This window comes from Populus nigra, chromosome 7 (assembly GCF_951802175.1).
Source record: "Populus nigra chromosome 7, ddPopNigr1.1, whole genome shotgun sequence".
NCBI lineage: Eukaryota > Viridiplantae > Streptophyta > Magnoliopsida > Malpighiales > Salicaceae > Populus > Populus nigra.
In genome coordinates, this window is record NC_084858.1 from 15,869,507 (window position 1) to 15,886,862 (window position 17,356).

The 17,356-nt window shown below is 33.0% G+C and overlaps 1 protein-coding gene across 2 annotated transcripts; it reads right to left on the reverse strand.

Annotated features, from left to right (window-relative positions):
• Nucleotides 1-11,917: 11,917 nt before the first annotated feature.
• Nucleotides 11,918-16,935, reverse strand: LOC133699720 (methionine aminopeptidase 2B-like). Of its 2 annotated transcripts, none has more exons than XM_062123115.1 (12): nt 16,781-16,935; nt 16,470-16,653; nt 15,856-15,892; nt 15,664-15,771; nt 15,162-15,261; nt 14,933-15,078; nt 14,749-14,840; nt 14,514-14,608; nt 13,799-13,895; nt 12,990-13,133; nt 12,663-12,880; nt 11,918-12,236 (listed from the first exon to the last, which is right to left on the reverse strand). In XM_062123115.1, the coding sequence occupies exons 2-12, from the start codon at nt 16,642-16,644 to the stop codon at nt 12,126-12,128; spliced, it is 1,323 nt and encodes a 440-aa protein (XP_061979099.1). In that variant the 5' UTR covers nt 16,645-16,653; nt 16,781-16,935; the 3' UTR covers nt 11,918-12,125. The 2 variants fall into 2 exon arrangements, with proteins under 2 accessions (XP_061979099.1, XP_061979100.1); XM_062123116.1 differs by having other exon boundaries at nt 16,470-16,660; nt 16,781-16,932.
• Nucleotides 16,936-17,356: the final 421 nt, after the last annotated feature.

Consider the following 17,356-nt stretch of genomic DNA (forward strand, 5'->3'; position numbering starts at 1 on the left):
CTATTACATTTTAGAACCAATTTACCTATACTTTCTCTATTGTTGGCCGCCTCCAGCTTTCTCAGCACCACATCTCTAAGCTTAAAGATTATGTTTTTAATCCTAACATTATGATAGAGAACAATTTTGCATTGGCAAACCTTATTTCTAATTGTTGTAGTGAGATGGGTTTCTTCTAGAAGATCCAATTTATTCTTGAGGCTTAAGTGGTTGCCTTCCAATGTGTAGTAGACTACTCAATAACTCAGGTATCTGATTTTAACTAGGACTATGGCCTTAGTCTCATAGGCGAGCAGAAAAGAAGTTTCCCTTGTAAATGTCTTTTTTGTGGTTTTGTAGGCCCATAAAATTTCATTTAACAACTTTGTCTGTTTTAACTTGGCCTCCGTTATCTTCTTTTTTAATCCATTAAACATAATTTGATTGGTAAGTTTGGCCTAATAATTTGTATTGGGGTAAGACACTAAGAAGAATTGATGGTCAATATGAAGTCTTTGTTATTGTTCCTTTATTTTATTGTTATCGAATTGTGTCCCATTATCAGTGATCAAAACCTTTGAAATCTTAAATATACAAATGATATTCTTCCAAGAAGATCACTAAGGGGCTTGAAAACTTGACCTTGTTAGCTACTATTATCACATTGAAAAAGGTCTCAAAACCTTTATTAAAAGGATCTGTTCATCAAATCGAGTCGATGGTTACAAATCTTGAAGGACTCCCTAATAAACAAGAGAATGGCTTTGATCCCAATGATTATATGCTTCTAGTTAGACTTGGTTATAGTCATGAAGATGTCAGTAAATTAACAAAGGATAACGATATGACTCGAGTAGAAGGTAAACAAGTTTTTATAAAGACTAGAAAGCTTGAAAAAAAAAACTTCTGGCGAAACTTCAAGGGCTGGTCTTGGATGTAAAACCTTTACACCACTTTATTTTAAGATTAATAAAGAGGCCTTACGATACATATGTGTGGAAGAAGTGAATGATAAAAAACAAAGTCAGCCTACACCTTTTAGAGCTTTAATTTAGGATCTTCTTAGTGTGACTACGACTTGTGCTTCAGTTTTTAATAGGATTGAAACCTAAAAGAGTGAAAGGACTTTAAAAAAGATGTTAATCTTCATAAGACTTGGACAATGCAAGTTAAAAGATGATAATCATGTGCTCGATCATCAACCAAATTTGGTGGAGGGTTCAAAGGATCTTCATGGCAAAATACTTTCATGCATGGAGAGAAAATGAGAATGGAGATGATATTGAAAGGGAAAAAAACAAATGATAGTGATCACAAAGCCCTTTGATAAAGAGAAAGAAAAATAAATGATGTATCTCACTTTAAATCACATCACTATTGAAAAGGATGATAATGATGAGCTTCTCATTGAAGAAGATGTTGAGAAGGCTCCACTCGCCTTTAAATAAAAGAATAAGCCTATAGTGGATGAACTTAAATATGTTAACTTAGGCATTGTTGAACATCCATGTCCAACCTTTGTCAATGCAAACTTATGACCTGAAAAAGAAAGGGATTGTATTGAACTTTTGATAGCGAATCGAGATATCTTTGCTTGGTCCTATGATGAAATGTCAGGTTTAAACTCGAGGGTTGTTGTCCATTAATTAACAGTAAAAAATAAGGCTAGACTTATAAAACAAGCTTACCTTCATTTTCATCCTAAGCTCATCTCACAGGTTAAGGCCGAAGTCAACAAACTTATTTAAACAAGTTTCATTTGTGAGGTTAAATATCTTATATGGATTTCAAATATCGTGCTGGTATAAAAAAGAATGGCTAAATTCGTGTTTGTATGGATTTTCAAGACTTTAACAATGCTTGTCCCAAAGATGATTTTCCACTTCCAATCATCGAAATCATGGTTGACGATACCACAGGACACATGATATTAACCTTTATGTATGATTCACCTGGCTATAATTAGATTCAAATGGCACCCACAGATGAGGAGAAGACAACCTTTCGAACTCTGAAATGAATATATTGTTATAAAGTCATGTCTTTTAGATTGAAGAATACATGTGCCACTTATCATAGGACGATACAAAAGATTCTTTTTATGATATACTTCACTAATATGTTAAATGTTATGTTGATGACCTTGTGGTGAAGTCAAAGGAAAGAAAATTATTTGTAAGATCTTCGTCTAGTATTTGAATAGTTACACCAATTCCAACTAAAAATGAACCCACTAAAATGCACATTTAGTGTGTCCTCGAGAAATTTTCTATAATTTATAGTTTGATATCGAGGAATCAAGATTGAGCAGTCTAAGATCGATGTCATCTTAAAAATACCGGAGCCCAAAAAACATTTACGAGTTGAAGAGTCTCCAAGAAAAGTTGGCCTATACATGGAGATTCATTTCTAACCTAGAAGGTCGATGTCAATTATTCACTCATTTGATAAAGAGGGATACATCATTCTATTGGGATGAATCTTGTACTAATGCTTTCAATAAGATTAAAGAGTACTTGCTTAATACATTTATCCTACAAGCACCGGTACCAAGACACTAACTTGTACTTTATATTGCAGCTAAGTACGTTTATTATCAGTGTTGTTGGCATAATAAAATGATGAAGGTAAAGAAAATGCTCTCTACTACCTTAGTAAGACATTAAATAGGGTTAAGCTGAATTATTCTCCAATAGAGAAGACATGTTTAACATTTATGTTTGCAATAAAGAAATTAAGGTATTATCTATTAGCACATTCAATACAACTAATCTCTTGAGCCGACCCTCTCAAGTATATCATCTCAAAGCTAATATTATTGAGAAGATTGGCAAAATTCGCTTTATTGCTTCAAGAATTTAAAATTATTTATGTCTCATAAAAGTCAATAAAAGGGCAAGTACTATCTGATTTTCTTGTTTATCATCATATTCCCGATGAATGAAAGTTCTTTAAAGACCTTCATGATGAGGATGTCTTGTTAATTGAAACGTCAGAATCATGGAAAATGTTTTTTAATGAAGCAGCACGACAAAATAGGGCCAAATTTAGGGCAATATTTACCACACCTAAAAGAGAGGTCTTGTCATTCACATTCTCACTTATTGAATATTGCTCCAATAATATGGCCAAATATCAAGTTTTAATTCTTGGGTTAGAGATATGAATATAAAGATGCATTACCTTAAAGTTCTTGGAGATTCTCAATTTATCATTAGGCAACTCCTCTTATTTTATGAAGTCAGGAAGCCAGAACTTGTCCCATATCACAAGTATACACTGAAACTGATGACATCACTTGATTGCATCGCTTTAGAACATGTATCATGAAAAGAAAATAAGCAAGCTGATGCCTTAACAAATCTGATGTCAACATTAGCATCATGTAGTGAGGAGATATTTCATGTATGTCAAAGATAGGGCATTCCACCAATAACTCGTGAAGGAGAAGAGAAAAAGCAACTAAGAGTTTTTTTTGAGAAAAAGCAACTAAGAGTTTTTTTTTTTAAAAAGACTGGTGCTTGTCATTTATTGACTATTGAAGACATGGTAAGCTACCTAAAAACCTATGCTATAGGACAGAGGTGAGGTAAAAAGATTCTCATTTTATATACTTCCAAGGCACTCTTTATCGATGCTCTTTTGATGAAGTTTTTTTTACATTATCTCGAATAAGAAAAGGCTATTAAAGCATTAGAAGAAACACATTCATGGATTTGTGAAGCATACCAGTCAGATCCTAAAACTTCATTTTTGAATAAAAAAAATGGGTTACTATTGGCTTACAATGGTGAAAGATTGCATAGATGACGCTAGAAAATGCCAAAGTTATCAATTACATGCTAATTTGACCCACCAACCACCCAAGCCTTTACACCTGACAATTGCTTCTTAACTCTTTGATGCTTGGGGACTTGATGTGGTAGAGCTATTTTTGAAAATTTTAAGGGGACTTTTTTACATATTAGCTGCAACTGATTACTTCTCGAAATGGGTAAAAGTTGCAACATTAAAAGAGGTCAACAAAGAGATAATGGTAAACTTCATTTAGATAAACATCATCTACTGTTATGGGGTACCAAAATATATCATAAATGATAATGGAAATGATTTTTACAGTACTGCCATGAACAAGTTATGTGCTCAATTCAGATTCAAACAACATATCTCTCCTATTTATAATGCTTTAGCTAATGGCTTGACATAAGCTTTTAACAAGACCTTATGTAATATTATCAAGAAGATGGTGATTCGCTCGAAGAAGGATTGTCATAATAGAATTGAAGAAGCAATATGGGCTTATCATACTATATTTTGAACACCAACTCAAGTTATTCCGTATTCCTTGATATATGGTGTTGAAGCTATTCTTCTACTAGAATGTCAAATTCCACATCTGAGAATTGCAATCCAAGAAGGACTCTTCAGTAAAGACAATGTCCGTCTATACTTTGAAGAACTTAAAGCCTTAGGTGAAAAGCGTCTTGAAGCACAACAATGTTTAGAATGTTATCAAACTCAATTTTGTAGAGCTTTTAACAAAAAGGTGTAACCATACTCATTCCAAGTAGGAGATCTTGTCTTGGTAGTACAACGCTTGATAATCATGTTAAAATACATGTGTAACAAGTTCCTCTTCAAATGTGATAGATCTTATGTGGTTTAAGAATTTTATACTAATAAAGCTTTAGAAAATTTTTGATGACAATAAATTGAGGATTAGACCTATCAACAATAAATTTTTAAAGAGATACTATACTTAAAATTTGATATAGCTCATTGCCCGTACGAGCTAAAACTGCAAATGACATAAAAAAATAAAAAAAATTGAACTATGTTATGACTTGATCTTTTATTCATAAAGGTACACAGGTAACTTGAAACTTGTTTCGAGTACAGTTATGTAAAAAAAACTAATTGTTATGACTTGATTCTTTATCCATAAAGATACGCAAGCAACTTAGGTATTTTTCTAAGTATAGTCACACCATCCTTTAAAAACTATTCGATCCCATATGATTGTTTGCATAAAAAAAAAGGGGTAAATAAATCTGAAAACATAATCATAACATGAAAACCTAGGTAACAAGATGCAAGCATGGGCAAAATATAGATTTTATTGATAGAAAGAAGAATTCTACTATATAAAGTGTGTATTCTCAACATAAAGTCATAAACTAGTGTTACCAAAACTAAAAAGAATTCTAAGGCATGAGAAACTATCGACATATTATAGCTTCCAACTATGTTTTTCTAACTCTCTTTGTTTGGTCTTTAATAGTCCTTTTAATTTTTGAAGAATGACTGAATTAGCTTCACTTATCACATGGGGAATGAATATTATAACAATCTTTACTTGAATGGTAGAGGTGATGACTTTTCTTTAGAAAGCTTTTCGTCATGCACCTTGATGAATGACTCTAACTCAGTCTTCTTGGGTTGAAACTTTATGAGCTATTCCTTTATTTTTGTTATCTCAGCACGAGTGGTAGAAAAAGATCTAGATGCCTCCTCTTCAAGAGCTTCATAATTTTTTAGCTACACTTTAAGCTTTTCAATTTCCAAGGCTCGCTGCTTTAATGACATCATAAGAGATAACGAAGACTCTAAGTGGTTAAGCTTTTTAACATCTTCAATCACCTCAGTCACTATTCTTCTAAGAGGGGAGCAATCAACCTTTATATTTTCTATGAAGTGGAGGATCTTCTCAACTTCACCAGCTAAGTTAGGAATATAATGGACTAGTGTACGAACAATCTTATTTATGATGCTCTCCCAATACTTAACAACAAATTCAGATCTTATCTTACCTATTATGTCATCAACATAATCCCTAGATACTTTCAAAGGATCAAAGTCAATAGTAGATCCAATAGTATGCAAGTTAGTCCCTATATTGTTAAGGACTGGTGGAGGTGGTGCTAAAAATCAATGATTAAATTGTGCATGTGGAAAACTGGATAAAAGATGAGAGTTTCCAATCCCAGCAGCTAAAATATTAAAGGGGTTAAGGCTAACAATAAAAGCAATACTCATTTCTTGCATAATATACATGTCAAAATTATATGATAAGTAACATGAATTAAAGAAAAAAAAATGTCTTACCAATTTGTCAACATTATCTAGCATGATTGATGCATTAGGAACTCCATAAAAAAACTCCATCCGCAAGGATTGAACACCTTCCCAGTACATTTTAAATGTTTTCAATGACGATCACTATCTTTATGTTCATTATCCTCAACATTGCTTCAACATCATTTTTCTACTCCTACACATATACCATTGTGAGCATCTTCTTAATTTTTTTTTAATGAGAGGTGCATAAAAAAATGAGTGTTTGTTTACTAATTGTGAAGAAAAAGATTGTGCACTCCCTTTCTTTGCCCCTGAGTTGGTGGATTTTTTCTTAAAAGAATCTTTTGAAACACTAATTCCCTTTACACTAGGGATTATAAGTGGTGTCTTTTTTATGTAGGCACATGTTTGGGCACCATCATCCTTGCGTAAATCAACATCATTTGTTTGCTTTTCTCTTTTATAGTTAGGAGAAATTTTCTTATTCTTTGTTAAGATATGATTATTCTTCTGTTTTCCCTTCTGAGATACTACAACAACATTGGTAAGACCCTTGAGAATGTTTTTCATCTTCTAAGGACAAAATTTAGACCACTTTGAAATCTACCATTCTATGTAGCATTTAGTTAACAAAGGAAGTCCAGCACATAGAGGAAATGGAAGCTTGCACTGAGAAAGAGTGTTGAGTTTAGTAAGGCTATGCAAAGTTGAAACGCATCTTCCAAGGTTGGAATCTTAGTTCTCCTTCCAAAGTCACAATGAATATGTTGCTAAAATCCAAATAGTATATTGAATTTATCATGACAATAGGGATCAATAATATAAGTATCATTATAATGGATTGTCAAATAGCCGAATTGAATACATATAAAGTAGTCACTCTTGAGGACCAATAAGTTGCCATTATCATGCAAGACATCAACTTTAGCCATAGGAAATAATGCAGTAGATATAGTTCTTTTTGAAATTTTAAAAAGGAGACTTGTCAATTGAGCTAGATGGATATGTAATCTTATTGGAATAACTAGATTTATTTGTTGAGAAAAGCATCTTGTATTTCAGGTCATCTCGGAATCAGAAATCTACCCAATCTTAAAGAGTCATTACACAATCTTCATCAATAATCTCACATTCTTTATGAAGGGTAATAAATAGATACTTATAGCTTTTTAGAAGAAAAAAAAACCTCTTTTCTTATCAGCTTCATTAAGTTTATAAGCAAAAGAGACTTCATCATAAAAAGTGTCATAAATATAAAAGCCACTACATGATTTCAATTCCTAGAGTGACAGTCTTCTTACCCTTTGGGGTAGATTGTGTATTAGTAGATGGATTCAAATGGTTGTAGAAAAAGCAGATAACATTTATTTGCTATTCATATGTAAAAAAAGATGCAAAAATTGTGTCTTGAATATGTTCCCTCTTAAGGATCGACTTATGGTGTTTTAAAACATCTTCTATCCATTCCTAATACTTGGGAGTATACTCAAGTGCATTAGATATTGGGAAGTAATCCAATCATCTCCAGCATATTTGCGGTAGTCTAGTACTAGCAAAGCAACTGGAAAAGTTGTCGAATGTGGAAATGAGGACTGAAGTTGTAAAACTTTTCATGGCAAATCACCATGGCTATAAAGTTCATAAGAAGTCTCTAATGACTAAGAAGTTAAATGCTTGATGCTTTCAGAAGAACATTTCTTAGCAAATGGACCAACATCGGGTTCATATACCCAAAGGTTTTTTCAGACGATACGTGTCCTCAATTACTAAAAACCTTTTAGAGGAAAAAAAAAGAATAAAGAGAGTAAGAACTCACCTTGATTAAGAGCAAAAAAAGAGTGGTGCTTTAGCGTTGAAAAGAGGTTATGAATCGCCAAAACTAATGGTTCATCAAAAATAGCAACTGTCAAAGAATGACTATTTAAGATCCACCACTATTAAGAAACGATTATCGCCAAACATTATAGAAAATTCAAATCACCAAATCAAGTGACATGGAACCTAAGTACTGGCAAAGCAACTGGAAAAGTTATTGAATGTGGAAATGAAGATTGAAGTTGTAAAACTTTTTAAGGCAAACCACTATGACTATAACGTTCATAAGAAGTCTCTAATGACTAAGAAGTTAAATGCTTGATGCTTTCAGAAGAACACTTTTTAGGAAATGGACCAACATGAGGTTCATATACCCAAAGGCTTTTCCGACGATACATGTCCTCAATTACTAAAAACCTTTTAGAGGAAAAAAAAAGAATAAAGAGAGTAAGAACTCACCCTGATTAAGAGCAAAAAAAGAGTGGTGCTTTAGCGTTGAAAAGAGGTTATGAATCGCCAAAACTAATGGTTCATCAAGAATAGCAACCATCAAATAATGACTATTTAAGATCCACCACTATTAAGAAACGATTATCGCCAGAAAATTCAAATCACTAAATTAAGTGACATGGAACCAAAAATCAAGATAGCCAACCTATATGTGAGTAATTTCATAAGAAAATAAAAAAATCAATCAAGATTGGTGTGTTATAAAAATTCTTGATTATCATCTTTCATCTCAATGAGTTTTAACAAATGCCTATAACTTAAATGTCAAAACTACTTTTCATTACTTTGAGATTTTTATGGTGGGTAACAGAGCACACTCGATATCCATGCTAAAGTTGCACCATTCAAGTAGAAGCCCTGAATGGTTCTGTCATAAACCTCATAATTAAGAGAGTTCGACTGAATGCACAAGAAAAGAGAACATGGGAGAAGGAAGTGTCAGATCTTGAATGGCAAATCAATATAAGATTGGTAAAAAACTATATAGAAATTTTTTGCAACCATAAGTGAGAATTGGGTAAGATTTTCTAGTTAACTTGACCTTCTTCATTGTTTTAAACTGTCAATTCCAAAAGTGAGAAATAGATGCCTATAGTGTGTTGCTATCCATTTTTTGACCCATGTTTTTGATAAATTTTCAGAAAAAAAACTAAAAAATAGCAAAAAATAACGAAAACCCAAAAAAATACATTTTTGATATATTTACATTGTTTTTAGCATTTTCAACGTCATCTCAGAAGAATTTAAATTTGGTGGCGACTCCCAAGACCCTAAAAACAAGCAAACGATGAAAAAACGCCATCGAACGCCATGCGGGGGACGTGCGGCATAGTAATTGAAATGGTAGAGTTGCTTTGGCCTTCACGTTTGATGAATTCTAGAACCATGTCAAACATCGTCTTGAACTTGTAATTTGTGTAGAAGAAATTCAGGGTTGAGAACATATCATAATTTGAGGTGCCAATAGTTAGGGAGCATTGGTGACAAAGGTGCTGAACCACTTGCAACAATTTCAACCGTAAATTACAAGAAGTGCATGAAACTAAAATTCACACATAAATTCTGGACTAGAGCCATGCGTGGTGGACAAGGAAATCGCAATTAACACCCAAAATAATGAAGTTGAAGTTCTTCCATGGATGGTTTATAATAAGCACAATTGACATCCAACTCAGAATCATGTCCTACATACATAAAAAAAACTGCAGTTGTAAGACAAATAATGAATGGAGACTTACATACCTGCTACAAAGTGGTCAACTACTGAGGATACGTTGTTTGGTGGAGGTTGTACTAACTATAAAGAAATAAGAAGAACCTGTGTTGTGCTATTTATGACAGAAAGAAAAGCAGCATAATGTTCTTTTATAGCCACACTAGGGACCCTTGCCTGAATACAAAAGAAGAAAAAAACAATCCTATTTTGTGATAGAAAGGACAGTTGTGCAAGCTACTTTTCCTCTTATAAAACGACTACATGGGAAGTTAAAATCTTTCTTGTTCAAGTCATAACAAAAGAGAATAATTCTTGTTCTGTAATACAAAGTTGGTTCAACACTTATTTCTTTCCCTTTTCTCAGCAATTCATTCAAGAAATAATGAAATTAACAAACGATGGAGACACGCAAACTAAGGGAAAAGAGAAAAAAAATTCCTAATTTGTGTAAGGTCCTAAGTTGTGCAAAGAAAAAAAAGTTCCCAATCTATGCAAGGAATGCAGTCAGGTTATTGCATGTTGTTTGCTATTTTCCTTTACACTAGTGCAAGAAAACCTTTTTCTTTTTTGCTTACAACAAATGAAAGAAAGGAATGGTAAGTGGAGGCATGATTCCTAGAGCAAGAGAGAAAAAAGAAGTTAAGAAATTTTTCATTAGTCATAAAAATGCCAACCATTAGTTAGAATCATGAATGGATTGCACACAACGAGATCTTCAAAAAAGAACCTTAGATAAAGGAAGAAGAATTCTTGGAGATTCAAAATGTTTTTCAAGACAAGCTCTTTAAGTAGGGAAGCTCTCTTAATAGCTCTCAAGCCTTCTTTATTTATGCTTGAAGTCTATAAAAAACAAAACTCTATTGAATCAAGATTAAACGCTGTTCACTTTAAAAACAAATCAAATGTACTTTTCAAGGCATCAAATCATCAATTCTCGTTCCGCAATTCACGCCTAAAATCATTTTCTTGTAAAGTACAAATATTGGCTTCATTTCACAAATAAATCAAGCCACCATATATCAAATCTAATGGAAGAATCAGAAGATTGTTTATTCTTTTGTAAGAATATTTTAAATTGAGATTGTACCTCATTATATATTTTAATAAAATAAAATAGTTGTACACCTATACCTGTCTAATTTCACGTGCTCAAAATTATATCTACAAATATGTCATCTGCTAATAGGATTTCAGTTACCTAAAAGTGCTCAAAATTATATCTACAAATATGTCATCTACTAATAGGATTTCAGTTACTTAAAAGTCAGGTTCCAACTTCTAGGACATAAAAAACTCATTTTCAATCTTTTTTTTCACTTGAAAACATATAAAAAATATCATAGTTTAATCTCAAAACTCCTTTTAAATGGTTAACAAAATCTAAAAATCACCCTACTTAAAAAAAAATTTCCAATCCCTAATTTACTTTTTCTAGAAAGATTAATGATAAAAACACCTTAAATTATGTTTCTCTTGTCAAATAAAACTTGTTAACATAAATTGGTTTTTGCTTGAATATGACCAACTAATCATTTTCTCTTTTCTAATAATTCTCTCTTGTTTTAAATTTAAGGATTAAAACATGAAAAAAATGAAGTTTTTAATAGAAACATAAAATCCTCAAATTAAAATGACCAAAGAAAGAGCCAACAAAGAATGTGGATCAATATATTTTTCCACCAAATTTGAGATAAACCCTGCTCTTTTATATATATATATATATATATATATATATATATATATATAAACCTATATGTAAGCTACAATTCAAGCTATAACTCGTTAAATTAGTCTTCAATCAAATTTTAAAATCTGATTAAAACCTTTAATTCTTAAAAATATACAAAAAAAAAAAAACTATCAACTCACAAATCATCATAAAAGAGATGAAATTGAATTTTGTTTTGATAAAAACCAAAAAAATAGTTCTTCATTGAATCCACAATGAACTACAAGCACAACGCATGCGCGGCAGTGAAATCCAGGCAAATTAATTTTCTTCATAATATAATTATAATTTTTGAAATAAAGCTCCTTCTCATAGTATACACTTTCCACTCTATCCACCCTCCATATTCAACAATAAAAACAGAAACGGAATGAATAAAGAACGTAACCTAGAGGACAAGCTTAAAATCCTTCCTCCTTGGGTACTCAAGGATCTTGTCTCCCCCCCCAAGTAATCTTAAAATTCGATACACGTGATTTCCAAGAATTGGTGAAATCCAAAGAAATGAGAGGGGCACCTACGAATCAAGGTCTTCCTAATTTCTTCAGACGGAAATTACAAGTCAAGTTGATGATTCCATGTGATCAACATTTCCATGTTAAAATCATAATTGTGATAAATAGATATTCCAATTCTTTTTCGCCATTATAAAGCTGTTGGTTCACTAAAACCAGCAGTTACAAAACGGACAACGAAGATGGATAAACTACACATTCAACTGAATATTTTAGTTATACAGTCACAGGGTCATCAACAGGCATATATATTATGCACCTACAAAATGTAACTCGATCCACACTAGTAGTCATCGCCTCTCGATATGACCTCTTTGCAGGTTGGCCGCAGTAGGATGGTATGCTCGAATTGGGATACATAACTGCCCTTAACATCGCATAGAGGAGGATAAGGCTGCCAAAGTAAGAAAGGAGAAAGACTAATTACAATGCGTATAACAAATGTATGATATAGCAGTAGATGAAAGCTACACAAGTCATTATTTCTGTTGCTGTATCTTGGCCCTCTGTGGTCATGAGAATAGATTGGCGGCTGCTATCTACTGCCGCGTGTACTATATTTTATATTTTCAGAACACATGAGTTTTCAAGTTATTGCAAAATTCACCATAGCTGAAGGAACAAGACATCAAGAACTAAGCAAACTGTAGGAGTACTGGGGATCCTATGATGAACCTGACAACAACTTAATGGGCAATGTTTTTTTTTTTATTGATACACAAGGCTATTTAAGTTATCTGAAGTCCAGATTGGTGCACAAACAGACAACTGGGACGTGAAAAATTGAGGATTCCATGGATATGAAAGAATTGAGAAATACCTGAATGATGCCAGAATCGCACAAATTTTTTAGTGCCATCAAATATTTAGTCTCACCGAGGCGATCTAAATACCGTCTACAAAAGGCCAATGTGGAGAAGTTCTTATTGATTGTTGCTAGCAGTTGCTTTGCTCTTGGCAACCTCAGAGGGATATGGCCAACATCAAAATTTTTCATGTAATGGCTGCACTCTAGATCTTCTCTTACATATCCTTTGCCTGAAAACATAACATAAAAAGACTTATTACGCCATAGGTCACAATTTTCACCAACTGCTATCCCTTTCAAAAGATATATCAATTCCCTGCCAGATGAAACAACTATTACCTGTAGATGCAAATGTTTCAATTGCAAAAAATTCACCCTCTTCCATCTTTGTCTGCTCCCCTCCTTTAACTATGGGAACAGATTTTCCAGCATGAATCTGATAGGGTCCAATGCTGTGCCCATTCAAATTTCGGATACTCTTAACTGCCAATGACATTTCTAGTCCGTGTCACACACAAATATGCATTCATGGATGCTTTTATAATAAATCCACAGATGTGCATGAAATCTCGAGCATATTCATTATCCTATCCATATGAAAAAAATACATTGAACCACCAAAAGCAGCAACATTTTCACTGTATATAAGGTGACCAATCATTCCTTATTTTTCAACATGATAACAAGTTATTCTTGATGCATGATGAAGTCAAATGAGGGAATTATGTTACAATTTCAAAGATTCAGGAACTGGAAACACAAAGTTCACACTGGCTCATGGTTCAACCATCAAATAATGTTAGATCCATTACGGGTAAACCTAAAATGGACTAGCATGATTTAGAAAAGGAGTTCTGGACCCCTGTACACCCAGATGCCCTGGATGGATAAATAGAGAACGAAACTTCCACAAGACTAGCTTTCAAGTTGCTCATTCACTCTATTCAACAGTTTACAATATTTTATGATAAAAAGAGATTGTTCCCCAAATTCTTTCCACAAATTCGTTATTCCAATTCTATCAAAAAAATCTAAAAGTTGTCCTATTGCATTAAGTGAAGAGCTGATAAAAAAAAAACAATCAAATAGACACCAAATTAGTGTGTACCAACAAACCATTGAAATGCAGCACTGAATAAACATCACACCTTGAAACACCTTTCCATTAATTTCAACCTCGTATGATTCCATGACTTCTTGGATGGCAGCACCAACATCACAAAGACGCACATCAATCCCAGATTCCTGAAAAGTTAAAATGAAAATCAGAACAAGCTGTACTCTGCAAATAATTAAGCATGAGTGACAAACTCTTCAGAGCAGTTAGGTATTGGAAACAGTCAAACCAAAACAAATGAAATCCTTAATCCTCTCAAGAGAAAAAGAAAAGGGTCCTCAACAGGAAACACTTAAAACACCGATCCTGACTAATCTTAGTAAAACATCTCCTCCCTCATGTAAGAAAGCCCATTCCAAGATTATCTAATCTTTTAGGAATGGATATAAAGATGGTGAAAGAAAACATAGTCGGGCCGGCTATATAGCACCCTTTTGGAGGGAGTAAGTACAGGGATAGGGTATGGAAGAAGGATATTTTAGAAGAATTTGTAATAGGGAAGAAAGATTGAGTTCAGCTTTATTTGAATGTCAACTAAACTAATCAAATAGACCAATGCTTGCTTTTTTTGAATGTTAAACACAAGTCCCCATCAAGAGAAAACTACATCATCAGCATTAAGAATTTGATGCTATATCTTCGGCATTAGGAATTAGAAGACCACAAATTTCAAATCTATCCTTCCTTGGGCAAATTACACACTCACAACAAGTCAAAAATTAACTTAAGAGATAAAAGGTCAGCACCTTGATTCCCGTGTTGGTTGCCTCACGTGATGCTTCAAGTAGTGGATCAAACATAGGGTTGAATGCCACTGTAAATGCACAGTCCACGATATGTCCTGCAAATTAAAAAATCACCCATTAATTAAAAGGCTCTAGCTGAGAAAAACAGAAGTGTTGAACCAACATGATGTTATAATAAAAAATAATAATTAGGAATTAAACCATAAAACCCGAAATGTACTATAAATGTTTTTACCATCAATATGGGTCCCAAAATCCAATTTCATCACATCATCATACTGAAGCACTGTCTTATCCCCTGAATTTGGGGTCCAATGAGCAGCGACCCTAACAATGAAAACAAAATTTAATAAAGAAACAACCAAGGGAAAAAAAAACCTACAGGTCACTAAATCCCCATATATAAAGTTGGCATTCACCAGTTCAGAGAGCATCCAGTAGGAAATGCAATGCCAGCTTGTAGACCATTCTCTGATATTAGCTTACGAACTGTGTTCTCCAAGGTCTCACAGAGATCCGTCATTAACATTCCAGGTTTCAAAATGCTTTTCATATACTTCCGTACCTAAAAACACGTAGACTGCATTTCAAGAAGATGACACCAAATGCAGAGCAGGAATAAAGTTACAAGAAAGACCTATTAGCAACCTGGCGATGAACTTCTGCTGCCTGTCGAACTGAATTATACATTGGCTTTTCAAGACGCTCCAACTCTCTTTTCTCTTCAGACGTAGTCCTCCATAAATTACTAAAAGATCCAAGATCCCATCGATTTTCACAGAAAAAAGGATAAAAGATAATCAGAAAATTGAAAAAAATGACAACTTATGGGACACACAAATTTAGTCAACAATTTCACTTTCATATCTGAAAATTACAGATCTCAAACAGAAAAGAAGCATATATCATTCTACATTTACAAAATTAGTGTATTATAAGCATGCATCTTCTTTTTGTATATAACTGCTACATAATTTTGCTAAAACTCAGACACATTTGAGCCTATCTATGGCGCACTAATAGTAGATCTCAGGAAAAAAAAAAGAAACAATATACTCTTGTCAGGCAGTGAATCCAATAGCAAACCAGATATTCAAGCGTAAACACAGTGAAGGCAAGAGATTGGCAAAAGAAAAAAACATATACTCACTCATCTTTGTACTGTTGAATTTCACCTTCAGGAAACTCCCCAGATGGAAAGAGATCAACAACAGGAATAGAGGGTGGATCAGTCTGCTTTGGTGATTCCTTCTTTTTCCTGTGGATTACAGAATAGGAAATTATTGGCTACTGGGTGAAAACATCATCAGGAAAGTGAATCACGATAGGAACGAGTACTAACTTGCTTTTATTTTTCTTCTTTTTCTTCTTTGTAACTTCTGCAAGAAAGCAATTTGCAAATACACACAATTTCATAAATTTGAAACATTATAATAAATCATTAAATCTCCTCAAATGAGATAATAATACCTAAAGGCATCCCGCTAATATCTCACAAAAAAAACCTCCATTTATTGATACTGAGAATTTATCCCATGTTTTTCTATTTTTTCTCAAAAAAACTCCTTATAAGTAAACAAAAAAAAATGTACCATTGCTAAATTAACAAAGATATATAAGAATGAAAAACTCTATATAAACCTAGCTCTGCCAATAAATTGTATTTTCAAGATTTCAAAGAAAAAAGTCGTGTTTTTCTCATTCTAGTTCCTCAGAAGCTTAGGCCTAATGATAAAACCATTTTCCCTGCCATATCCAATCCCCAGTTTGAACCTTAGACCTCCTCTAAAATCAAATCAAATTGATCAAATAAAGTGATTAAACCCAACCAAATTAACAATAAAAGCCCAAAAAATATGACAAATTACAAAACTTAAGCATAATCCCATAGCAAAACACAACCAAAAAACGATAAATTAAGCAACTTAAGGACAACCCAATAATAAAAACAATCACCTTTGGTCTCTTCTTCTTCTCCTTCTTCATCTTCTTTTTGTATCACAGAAGAAACATCAGAAGAATCACCGTTTTCATTGCTAGTTGAAGCCTCTAAATTCCCATTTTTCTCTTCTTCTTTAGTCCCATTTTCTTCAACAGGAACTTGGGTTTTCACGTCTTCACTCGCCATCATTCGAAGACCCTTTTGCCTCAAACAACCAAAAATTCATACATCTTTTAGACGCTAAAAATCTATCAATTTAAATCAAGAAAACATTGAATCAAATAGGAAACAAAAAATAAACCCAAGACCCTAAACTTATTTTTACCTTGAGAACTGAATGTGAGATCGAGCTGGAGCCTGATAATGCTGTGATAAAAAGAGTGATCGATAATTACATGCAGAGAGGCAGAGCCGATGAAGAAAGAGAAGAAAAGTCTGAGTTAAACTGGAGGCTATTTTAGGTTTTAGATGCGTACGCGCAAACCCGTGCAGTTTTATAGCTTCACAAGTGTTTTCTTTGAGGATAAACTTGTCCCTATATTTTGTGGATTATTTCATTTTGATCTGTTAACTATTTTTTCACATCAATCAAATCCCAATTCCACTTTTTAAATAAAAATGTCTATATGGATTTTGAATTTGTTAAAACGTAAATTATGAGTTAAATTATGTTATAATTTTTAATTTATAAGAAATACCTCGAGCGTGGCATTTTCTAAACACGTCATGTATAATACAAGTGTTTTTGTATAATTTTATATTTTTTTTTATCTATTATTTATTAATAATATATAATTTTATAAAAATAAAAAAATTCCTCTTCATTCAGTTTTAGATACATGTCATCTTCTAATCATGCAATGCTTAGAAACTAACTATGTTTTGGATTTAATATAGTGTT